The sequence below is a fragment of the Eretmochelys imbricata genome, chromosome 2 (genome assembly GCF_965152235.1).
Source record: "Eretmochelys imbricata isolate rEreImb1 chromosome 2, rEreImb1.hap1, whole genome shotgun sequence".
Lineage (NCBI taxonomy): Eukaryota > Metazoa > Chordata > Testudines > Cheloniidae > Eretmochelys > Eretmochelys imbricata.
Window position 1 is genome coordinate 46,469,961 of NC_135573.1, and position 12,275 is coordinate 46,482,235.

General features: G+C 38.5%; 1 protein-coding gene across 1 annotated transcript in view; it reads right to left on the reverse strand.

The window, feature by feature from the left end:
• Nucleotides 1–12,275, reverse strand: part of LOC144260330 (Y+L amino acid transporter 2-like) — a 38,914-nt gene that overhangs the window by 21,234 nt on the left and 5,405 nt on the right. Inside the window, exons 2-4 of the mRNA XM_077808935.1 lie at nt 10,659–11,166; nt 5,775–5,900; nt 227–371 (exon numbers count right to left, since the gene is read on the reverse strand). Coding sequence (XP_077665061.1) covers nt 227–371; nt 5,775–5,900; nt 10,659–11,163 — 776 coding nt within the window. The 5' untranslated portion in view covers nt 11,164–11,166. The remainder of the gene's footprint in view (nt 1–226; nt 372–5,774; nt 5,901–10,658; nt 11,167–12,275) is intronic.

Here is a 12,275-nt window from a genome sequence, read left to right on the forward strand (position 1 = left end):
GAAGAGAAAAAGGGAAATCACATAGGGGTAAGGTGCTTAGTAGGTCTTTTCAAAAGCTAGAATTTTTTTATGGATAGTAGTTTGATTAATTTCAAAATTAGGACAACCCCGCCCCCCCACAACAAACTGAACTCATCCATTGGGTCATTGAACAATCTATCTTGTCACATGGTCATGTTTTCATAATCTTTGTAACACTTTGGAGGATTTGAGAGTATGCACAAACCTTTCAGGATTCCTCATCTCCTCAGTGACATAATTCAGGGTATCCCATCCAGAGTAGGAAAAGAGGGCTGAATACAGAGCAAGTGCTATACATCCTATATCAGTTGTTGAACCTTCAAATGGAGTTTTAAGATTTTCTGTTTCTCCTATGTAAATATTATAACACAGTTATAAGTTATGTTTAAATGTTTTTCGGTCTTATCTAATTTAAGTATATACACTTCAGCTAAACAAAATAAAACAAAAGCTACTGTTCTCAGACCATAATAAAACCTTTTTAAAATATATAGATATTTTCATAGCATTGGAGATATAAAAAAGCTTAGTCAGTTAGAGACATCAGAACATTCACAAATTGTGATATGGAACTACACATGTAAGTAATGTTTTTCCATATTTGTTGTCTGACTATTATGGGACTAGTTCTGACTTGATTAATAAGGTACTGCCATTGACTTCAGTGGGACCATCCACACACTCTGTTAAAAGCCCAGGAGAGTGTGACCAGTGGATTGGATGGGAATCAGGAGGCTAGAGTTCTATTCCTGGCTCCTTCTCTGACTTGCTGTGCGACTCACGTCATGGCAGTTTCCCCATTTATAAAATGGGGTTAATTATAGTTACTTTCTTTTTTAAAGCACTTTGAATTCTAGGGATAAAATTGCTATATAAAAGCATAATATTGTCATTTTTATAAGTTAATTTCTGTAATGCATTTATTAATGTGAAATCTGATATGATGTAATTCTAATTATCTACAGGTATCTGTGTAGATTTCTTTAAGTATCCAGCAGGGGAAGAACTCCTGGGGTCCAGGTTTTCATTAGCATGCTAAAGAAACTGATTTGAATAAAAATGTTTACCTCAAATATGCAGGGAAAGTGGAAGTGGAGGAAAGACTTTTAAAATGACCAGATATGCAGAAGGAAATTGAAAAATCACTTATAAATAGAAATGGAATTATGTATTATGAGTGAGATGAGCATTCAGACACTTTACTCAGTTATGAACAAAGGGAGGACTTCTTTATAAAGTCACCCTGGACACTAAGAAGGTAGTTAAATATGGGGAATTCATGGGTTACACACAAGCAGTAAGCTATGGAGACCGACAGCGTAAAGTTTGCAGCTACTAGTGTTTCACCTTTGTAACAAAATCTCATACCCAGTTACTGTTAGAATTGGGATAGGTGGAGTTAAATCATAGGATCCATCTACACTCCATGGAGAGGGACTGCAGATGGGGGTCTGTGCTGACAAAGAGAGACACCTCTGACTTTAGTGGTATCAAAACAGAGTGACAGGGCTGAGAAACTTACCTTCTAAAAACAGCATGGTTTCAAAATCACAAGCATTCATAATGTCCAAAAAATAAACACATTTGACTATATCAATCAGGAATACCGAAGCTAGGGAAAAACATAACTGTTCTCAGTAAAATAACTGCTGAGTGAAAGAGTGTTGACCCGATCTAGGGTTACCAGACAGCAAATGAGAAAAATCAGGACAGGGAGTGGAGGGTAATAGGAGCCTATATAAGAAAAAGACGCAAAAATTGGGACGGTCCCTATAAAATCAGGACATCTGGTCACCCTAACCCGATCAAAAATTCCTCTGAGTTTCCTTCATCCTTCTCCCCAGCTTCCTATTGCTTCCCCATTTTAATACCCTGAATCTATTTAAATATAATACAGATTAGGTTGCGCTTATCCCCTACTAGTTTAGGGCTTGTCTACACTTACAGCACTGCAGCAGTTGCAATGATTAGTGAAGATGCTACCTACTCCTATGGGAGTGTCTCCTGTTGGTGTAGGTACTCCACCTTCCTGAGAGGCAGTAGCTATATCGACAGGATACACCCTTCCATCGACATAGCGCTGTCTACACTGGGAGTTTGGTCGGTATAATGCATCGCTCGGTGTGTGGATTTTCCATACCCTTGAGAGACCATAGTTATACAGACATAAGTTCATAGCATAGACTAGGGCTTATCAGATGACTTGACTCCCACTGAAAGCTCTTAGCAGTCTTCATTCACAACAAAAACATTTGCCACCCCTCCATCTCTGTTTTCCTAGCCAGATTAGAAAATATAATAGAGAATGACAATCAGCAATGTTCTCCTCCCCCATTCTCACTCCTTGTCCTTATCGCTATGTTCAGCAGTTTGCTTCTGATCAGAGCTGACAGGTCAAAGACAACTCACATTATCTGACCTACTAAGGCCTGTTTACACACAAAAGCTATACTATTTTTCCTACACTGGTATAAATAGTATAGCTCCCTGAGGATGGGCACAGTAATATCAGTATAAAGGTGTTTATGCCAGTGTAGCTTATTTATGAACAGGAACAATGAATTACTTATTTATTGCCTATCTATTTTTATTAGTCTGCCTTGCCTTTTACAGTGCTAGCTCTTCAAGAGTGAGGCTGTCTTTTATTATGTGGTAATGCAGTGGCGAGCACAATGGAGTTTATAATCCTGGTTGGACCCTGGACCCTGGTTGGACCCTGGTTCTCCCAGACAATAAAATACCATCCTAAACCCTGTCTTTACTATAGGCCTCTCTCCAATAGCATTTTCTCTTCTATTAAACGGAAACTCCTCAGTCCTAACTACATTATGGTCAAAAAAGTGACCACATAAAATGGTCCCTACATATCCCACAAGATTGTTCCTTGTACATATTGACTAGGGCTGTCGATTAATCGCAGTTAACTCATGCAATTAACTCAAAAAGGTTAATTATGATTAAAAAATTTCATCACAATTAATCACAGTTTGAATTGCACTGTCAAACAGTAGCATACCACTTGAAATTTGTTAAATATTTTGGATGTTTTTCTACATTTTCATATATATTGTATTCTGTGTTGTAATTGAAATCAAAGTGTATATTATTTTTATTACAAATATTTGCACTGCAAACATGATAAACAAAAGAAATAGGATTTTTCAATTCACCTCATACAAGAAATATAGCGCAATCTCTTTCTCATGAAAGTGCAATTTACAAATGTAGATTTTTGTTACATAACTGCACTCAAAAACAAAACAATGTAAAACTTCAAAGCCTACAAGTCCACGTAGTCCTACTTCTTGTTTAGCCAATTGCTAAGTTTACATTTATAGGAGATAATGCTGCCCGCTTCCTATTTACAGTGTCACCTGAAAGTGAGAACAGATGTTCACATAGCACTTTTGTAGCTGGCACTGCAAGGTATTTAAGAGCCAGATATGCTAAACATTCATATGCCCCTTCATGCTTTGGCCACCATTCCAGAGGACATGCTTCCATGCTGATGACGTTTGTTAAAAAAATAATGCTAAAATATAATGAGGTAATTAAATTTATGACTGAACTCCTTGGGGGAGAACTGTATGTCCCCTGCTATTTTACGTGCATTCTGCCATATATTTCATGTTATAGCAGTCTCAGATGATGACCCAGCACATGTTGTTCGTTTTAAGAACATTTTCACAGGAGATTTGACAAAACGCAAAGAAGGTACCAGTGTAAGATTTCTAAAGATAGCTACAGCACTCAATCCAAGGATTAAGAACCTGAAGTGCCTTCCAAAATCTGAGTGGGATGAGGTGTGGAGCATGCTTTCAGAAGTCTTAAAAGAACAACTTTCCAATGCGGAAACTACTGAACCCAAACCATCAAAAAAGAAAATCAACCTTCTGCTGGTGGCATCTGACTCAGATAATGAAAGTGAACACGTGTTGGTCTGCACTGCTTTGGATTGTTATTGAGCAGAACCCATCATCAGCATGAAGGGACATATGAATCTTTAGCGCATCTGGCATGTAAATATCTTGCGACACTGGCTACAGCAGTGCCATGAGAATGGCTGTTCTCACTTTCAGGTGTCGTAAACAAGAAGAGGGCAGCATTAACTCCCACAAATATAAACAAACTTGTTTGTCTGAGCAATTTGGCTGAACAAGAAATGGGACTGAGTGGACTTGCAGGCTCTAAAATTTTACATTGTTTTATTTTTGAATGCAGTTTTTTTTTTACATAATTCTATATTTGTAAGTTAAACTTTCATGATAAATCAATTGAACTACAGAACTTGTATTAGGTGAATTTAAAAATACATTTGTTTGGTTTTTTTACAGGGCAAATACTTGTAATCAAAAATAAATATAAAGTGAAAACTGTACACTTTGTATTCTGTGTTGTAATTGAAATCAATATATTTGAAAATGTAGAAAACACTCAAAAATAGTTAAATAAATGGTATTCTATTATTGTTTAACAGTGGATTAATCACACAATTAATTGCAATTAAGTTTTTTAATTGTGCAATTAATCTAGATTAATTTTTTTAATCACTTGACAGCCCTGATATTGACAAATTTATGGCTGCTTACTTTTCTGACAAAAATAATTTTTACTATTTTTTTTTACATTTGTTAGCATTGCAGAGTTTTATCTGTGTGAGAGCAAGTCTGCAAAATGAACCTGGGATCTGAAATTTGAGCAGTCCTCTTTCTGATTCACACATCATCACTAGCAGTAAAGATTCTGCAAACAGCATTTAGTTAAAAGAAAAGAAGTACTTGTGGCACCTTAAAGACTAACCAATTTATTTGAGCATAAACTTTCATGAGCTACAGCTCACTTCATTGGATGCATACTGTGGAAAGTGTAGAAGATCCTTTTATACACACAAAGCATGAAAAAATACCTCCCCCCACCCCACTCTCCTGCTGGTAATAGCTTATCTAAAGTGATCACTCTCCTTACAATGTGTATGATAATTAAGTTGGGCCATTTCCAGCACAAATCCAGGTTTTCTCCCCCCCCACACACACAAACCCACTCGCTAGCAAGAGAGTAGGTTTGTGTGTGTGTATGCATCCGATGAAGTGAGCTGTAGCTCACGAAAGCTTATGCTCAAATAAATTGGTTAGTCTCTAAGGTGCCACAAGTACCCTTTTCTTTTTGCGAATACAGACTAACACGGCTGTTACTCTGAAACCTAATTTATTAGAGTATAACCATGTTGTAATCCCTATTCATCCTCTACAGCTAAAAATGGACAAGGGTAGACTAAGGCAGTTTAGGCTAAGGTGTGGTTTCAAGGTTGTATGAAGACTAGGGTTCAGATTTGCGGGCACTGAAAACATGTCCTGTTCTCATGAAAATATTTGGCCCCATATTGCGAACTATTGAGACACTGGGTCCAAGCCCTGGGTTAGTGTGATTTGTGAGTAGAAGGAAGGGGGCTAGCCTTGAACTTGAGTTTGAACCCTGGGTTTACATTTGGGTGGCGCAAATGTCTACACTGACATTTTATAGCCCTGCAGACCAGTGTCCAGGTGTGCCGAGGGTCTTTTATTGCAGTGTAGATGGAGCTTAAAGCGTCCTACAAAGCAATATAGCTGTCACCTCTTTTTCAGGACGTTAACAGCTATTTCCCAGTGCATAACATTTTATATTAAAGTGCTGTGGATTCTGATACTTCTGTATTTTGACTCTCAGATACTGTTCAGTTTTTTAAAAAAAGTCTGTAAAATGAACTATATTCTTACCTTTACTAATTTTGTAAAGACCCACTGAGATGATCATGATAAGGGCCATAACTTTTGCATATGTGAACAGATCTTGTACTCTGGTTCCCCACTTCACATTGACACAGTTAATAAATGTTAAGGTGCCTATTGAGAAAAGGAATACAAATGAGATAGGTGCTTTCTTAAATAATACATCTTTCAAGAAAATGAAAGTTACCAGTAAAGAAAAACTCTGTCAATACTTCAGAATTATCTAGACTTTTACTGAAAGCAATAGAAATTGACTCTCTCGTTAATTTTTGTCAGTTTTTATTTTTTATATTTTAAAATGAAGTAAAACTTACTGCATGGAGGCTGCCATTTTCTGGTAATAGGCTGGAAGAAAGAGAAATTAGGAGAGGAAGGAAGACATTCTGCATTGAAATCAGTGGAAAGCACTGGGTTTTGATTTTAGGACCAACCAGTGTTTATTATATTTGAGTAATCTCATTGATTTCAGTGGGGCTACTCACATAAGGCAGGCAGGATTCTTAATATTATTTATTTGGATTACAGTAGTGCCTAAAGTCCACAATGGAGATTAAGGCTCCATTGTGATTGGCTCTGAGACAGTCCCTGCCTCAAAGACTTTGCAGTCTAAATAGACAAAGAATGCAAGAAAGGAAACTACATTTTGCACAAGGAGAACTGAAATTATGTTGCTGTTCCATGGTCATACAAGAAAGCCTGTAGCAGAGTTGGGATTTGAATCCACATTCCCTGAGTGGATTTGAATCCACATTCCACATTCCACTCATCTATTAGGTCATCCATTTAACTCATCCTTAATCACAAGTCCAATTTTCTTCTTTTGGGCCCTCACTTGTATTTCTTTGTTGCTAGCCAGTAGGGCTGGTTGGAACATTTTCACCCCACAATATGCTGTTTTGTCAAAGCCAAAACATTCCTGGTCCAGGTTGAGGCTGAGCAAAGAGAGAGACTCGGTATCCTGTTGGCTAGGGTATTAGCCTTGAAGCGGAAAGAAGGGGGTTTAAGTCTTTACTCTACCTGTTTGGAGTGATCTGGGATGAAAAACTCTAAACAGTGAGTTTGGTCTCCCAGAACAGGGCCTTAACCACCAGCCTACACGTGTACTCCAGTGGTTTTTGTGAAAACATTCAGAAGGTTTTGTTTTCATTCCAATGCAGAACAAAAACAAAATTTGAAATCTCAAATGTTGCCAGGAAATGGAACAGTCCTCCTGTCAGCTCTGCTTGCCAGTGCCTAGGAATTTCAGATGGAGAACGAATGTGCACACTCCTTTTTGGGAAACGTCCCCTTGTCCTGCCTTATTCAGCCCTGACAATCTTTCCTCCGACCCTCCAGCTTGACCTCAGCACTATGGCCAACCTACCATCTGGGACAATGATCTAGGAAGGAGGCAGAGATCAGAGACACAATATTTGTGAGGTGGGTGGGTGGATGTGCAGTTACCTATTAGGTCATCCATTTAACTCATCCAGTCGGTGCTTGTCAATGCAGAATTTTCCACTTCAGTATGTTCTCCAATTCTTTGCTTGAGACATTTAAAATTAGATGAACAATGGGACTGCCCTCACTTTCTTTGAGAGAGATTTTCATAATATAACAGATCGCACTGTTAGGATGCTTTTCCTAATGCTCACCTTACGTTTACAGAGGGAAGGAAAAAAGAAACTACAACATGGAAATGCTTCTCCTTTGGGGTCAGATTCTACACTGACTTGTGCAACCACATGGACTGTGTGGGGAGTGTCTGAAGTTGCAAGTCAGCAAAGCATTTGGTCCTTAGAACTTCAGACTGGATCTCAGGAAGGAGTAACCTGCTGTAGCAATATCCAAAGATCATTTAGAAGCTATTAGCTGACAAGTCCTATTAGAAACTTAGTAACCTACTTCCTTCTCAGAACAAGGAACAGTGTGTGACTGCTTGGGTATACCTTGCATAAAGAGACTAACCAATTTATTTGAGCATGAGCTTTCGTGAGCTACAGCTCACTTCATTGGATGCATACCGTGGAAACTGCAGCAGACTTTATATATACATATATATATGTATACATGTATATATATATATATATGCAAGGTAGCCTATTTCCTCTTGTTTTTTCCTACCCCTCCCCCCCCAGATGTTCTGGTTTAACTTGGATTTAAACTTGGAGAGTGGTCAGTTTGGATGAGCTATTACCAGCAGGAGAGTGAGTTTGTGTGTGTATGGGGGTGGGTTTTTGGAGGGGGGTGAGGGAGTGAGAGAACCTGGATTTGTGCAGGAAATGGCCTAACTTGATTATCATGCACATTGTGTAAAGAGTTGTCACTTTGGATGGGCTATCACCAGCAGGAGAGTGAATTTGTGTGGGGGGGTGGAGGGTGAGAAAACCTGGATTTGTGCTGGAAATGGCCTAACCTGATGATTACTTTAGATAAGCTATTACCAGCAGGACAGTGGGGTGGGAGGAGGTATTGTTTCATATTCTCTGTGTATATATAAAGTCTGCTGCAGTTTCCACGGTATGCATCCGATGAAGTGAGCTGTAGCTCACGAAAGCTCATGCTCAAATAAATTGGTTAGTCTCTAAGGTGCCACAAGTACTCCTTTTCTTTTTGCAGTGGTAACAGGCTCTTGGTCTAAAAAATATTAGATTTTACAGTGAATTGTTCTAAGACAAACACCTTTTTAATATCAGAGTAGGGTCTCATTTGAAATGTACCTGCTATCTGAGTGATTTCTATAAAGCCCACTCTATTAACAAATGTGGTGTGCACATTAAAATAAGATTCCATTCTCTATAATCTAAAATCACCATCTAGGCACTGGTAACTTACACTATTCCTTATTCCTAGAAGAGAACATTTGCTTTGTCAGAGTTTGTAGCTAAGACCATGACAATGCCAAGCGTCAAATTATATATTTCAACTGCCAAACCAAACATCCCTCTCAACTGTCCCATATTTTAGATCCAAATATAATGCTTTCACACATTATGTTCTCCCTTTTTATGTCTGTAAATGAGTGGAATCAGGAACTCTACTTGATCAGGGTATGAAAATTTTCAGAGTAAGGAACTGAACCCCCAAAGTTTTGCTATTTTAAAAAATGAATTCCTCATTTCGAACTGATCCAATGTTGGATGAAGTGAATGGATGAACTCCCATTGGCTTCAATGGGCATTGCAACAGGGCCTTAGTATCTGGGACATAATTTAAATTCCAGGGTCCTGTATTTGCATATGGACAGATTAAATACTGTGAAAGCCACCGACTCTAATACAACTGTTTTGGGAAAGATCTAGAAAATAAATTTTATTCCTTTACCATCTCCCTTTGTTTCAGCAGAGAAAGCAATTAGAGCCTTCTCATTCTTTTAATACCCTCTAGCACTGAGAGGCAGAGCTGTAGATTCCTATGAACGTAATTGCCCAAAAAGGAAAAAGGAGGCTGCTCTAGGTGAAAAATTGTAGCTTTTTGAGTTAGCTCAAGTGACTAAAGAGTCTCCCCCCCCCCCCCGACTTGAAATTATTTTACCACTGAAAAATATTTGATTTTGGATTGTTGATGTATCCTTTCACTTTCAGGATCTTATATTTTATTTAAAACCCATGTAGAGTGTGAGATAGCAGCACACTGTAACTAATGGTGTTACAAAACAAAGCAACTGATCCACATGAGGAACACAGCAAAAATCACTCAGACAGACTCCAAAATGAATGCTTCAAGAAACTGCTGTAATTAAACACCATTCCCTCCGAAGTCTAGTAGTTTATGGAACAATACCAGGTCAGCTGGGGAGAGAGAAATAGTTTCCATGTATATGCAAGTAGGGAGATGATCTAAATCACAGTTAAGCTACTAAAATATATTAGAATTGATCTACTTTTTAATACATTAGATGTTTAGAATACTGCAGAATGATGAGGACGGCAGTTTAAATCATGGTCTCTGTTTTTCAGAAGTTAACTTCCTGTCTGCCTCAGTGGGGAGTGTTAGAAGTATAAACAGGATTAATTACAGAGGAGACATTTTCTCAGAATTCACAGTATACACTACTCTGTTATACTCACTACTCAGGATACACTAGTTGTGTCAGGTGTCTTTTAGGGAATGCTATATCTTGCCTCATGGACAATTAATCATGCTGTTGCATATACCAAGAACAGCACATAGATTATACACAGTTCTGTATATGTGGGTCAATAGGTTTTATACCGCCATCCACCACTGTAGTATCTGAGCACCTGGATAGCAGAGGACAGGACTCAATGCTGGTCCCTTCCAGCCCTATGTACTTACATTTACCTTCCAGGCTTCCACGTAAAATCCATAGCAACAGCAAAGGCCCTAGTGGACTTCATGGAGTGTCTGGCACTTCTACCTTTTGGGGGTCAAAACTCTGCTTGAGGTAGAGCTTTTGGTTTTGATTTTTTCTTTTTTTAACATTTTATTATTTCTTTGGTTGGTTGATAGGGGTTAAGGAAGGAATGTCAGTGTTTCACCAGTTTTCACTCACAAGCAGTTACTGATTTATCTGAGGATATGTGAACATTTAAAAGCCCATTGAAGCCAAAGGGAATTTTACCATGGACTTCAATGCAGGCTTTGGGTTAGGCTCTTGATCCATAGCAAAATGTTTTCTTTTCTATCACCAATGATAGTGTCTCTCAGTCAAAATGTTGGAAACCGTCCCTCCCCACCCTCCAACTCCCACTACCACTCCCTCATCCGACAAAAATGCAATCTGGAAGAGAGAGAATACATTCTTATGAATTTGTCGTAGGTAAAAAATTGTTATTTTCACAGAAAATTAAGGGGGAGGGTAATCTGACAAGGCTTTTATGAGTACATGCATTAAATTAATTCATTTCTACCAATCATAACTTTACTTACAGATGCAACCAGCTGCAATTAACCTGACTGCTTCATATGGCGGCTCACAGGATGGAAAAATTGGTTGAACAATATAATTAGCAAATGTAATTGCTATTACAGCCTGAGTTGTTGGTTCAATAATTAGCAAGGAAGACCACAGTCTGATAAAGGCTGTGAATCCACCAAAAGCTTCCAGTATATAGGCATAGCTAGCTCCTGATTTAACAATGGATGTTCCAAGTTCAGCATAACACAAAGCTCCAAACAACGAAAAGATCCCACCAAGGGCCCAAATGAATAGTGAGAGTCCATAGGAGGCACTATACATCAAAACACCTTTGGGTGACACAAATATCCCAGAACCAATCATGTTCCCTACTATTAAAGAAACGCCATTAAGCAAAGTAATTTGTTGTTTCATCTTCATTTTTTCTTGCACATTTTCAGCCGCTGTGTCCGTTTCATGTACTCCATTCTTGGATGAGTTTTTTTTATTACAGCATATGATGCAGGAGCCTGACATTACCTGAAAATGTGTAATGAGAAAGAGACAGTTTTTTAATGCCTATCACATATGGGATTAACTGTGTGATTAACAGACTCCACCATCATGATCAGTACTGATTGATAGGGCCTTATTGGTTGGCTAATTTTGATTAAAAAACAAAATCTACCTTATTGGTAGGACTCCAACAATTACAACACTGTGAAATTTCAGATTCTGTCTCTCTTCCATCAGCAACACAGTGCCACTTCAATAATATATTTACTAGTTTTGCACAGCATAATCTGATAAAATGACCAGAGCTTTTGATTGCTATCAGAAAATGCAGAGCACCTGGCTTTTTTGAAAGTGCTCCCACCAAGATTTAATTACACATATACGTGTTATGCTGCTCAAGACTGTCAATGTCTATTGACTTGTAAGTTGACAAATATAGGTGGAGAGGGTTGCTTTGCCTATACTGAAGATGCCTAAACACTTTCTGTTATAAGATCCTATCTTCAGTTGCTTATAATTTTGTCAAACTTCAACCATTTGGGCTAAAATTTTCCATGTCGGGTGCCTGACTCACTCTGATTTCTGGAAAGTTTCAGCTAAAAAGTACAATTGTTTCTGAGAATGAAATTAAGAAAACAAAAAACAAACAATTGTTTGGCCTGTGTTAAAATAAAATTGCCACCCTTAAATCTTTTACTGAGTGGCCAGAGAGGTTGAAGTGTTCTCCTACCGGTTTTTGAATGTTATGATTCCTGATGTCAGATTTGTGTCCATTTATTCTTTTGCATAGAGACTGTCCGGTTTGGCCAATGTATATGGCAGAGGATCATTGCTGGCACATGATGGCATATATCACATTGGTAGATGTGCAGGTGAACGAGCCCCATGGAAAAGAAGCCCTTGAGGAACTCCACCATGATTTCAACAATTTGCATCTCACCATCAACCTCAGCCTGGACCAATCCACACAAGCGGTCCATTTCCTGGACACTACTGTGCTAATAAGCGATGGTCACATAACCACCACCCTATACCAGAAATCTACTGACCACTATACTTACCTACATGCCTCCAGCTTCCATCCAGGACACACCACACGATCCAGTGTCTACAGCCAAGCTCTACGATACAAC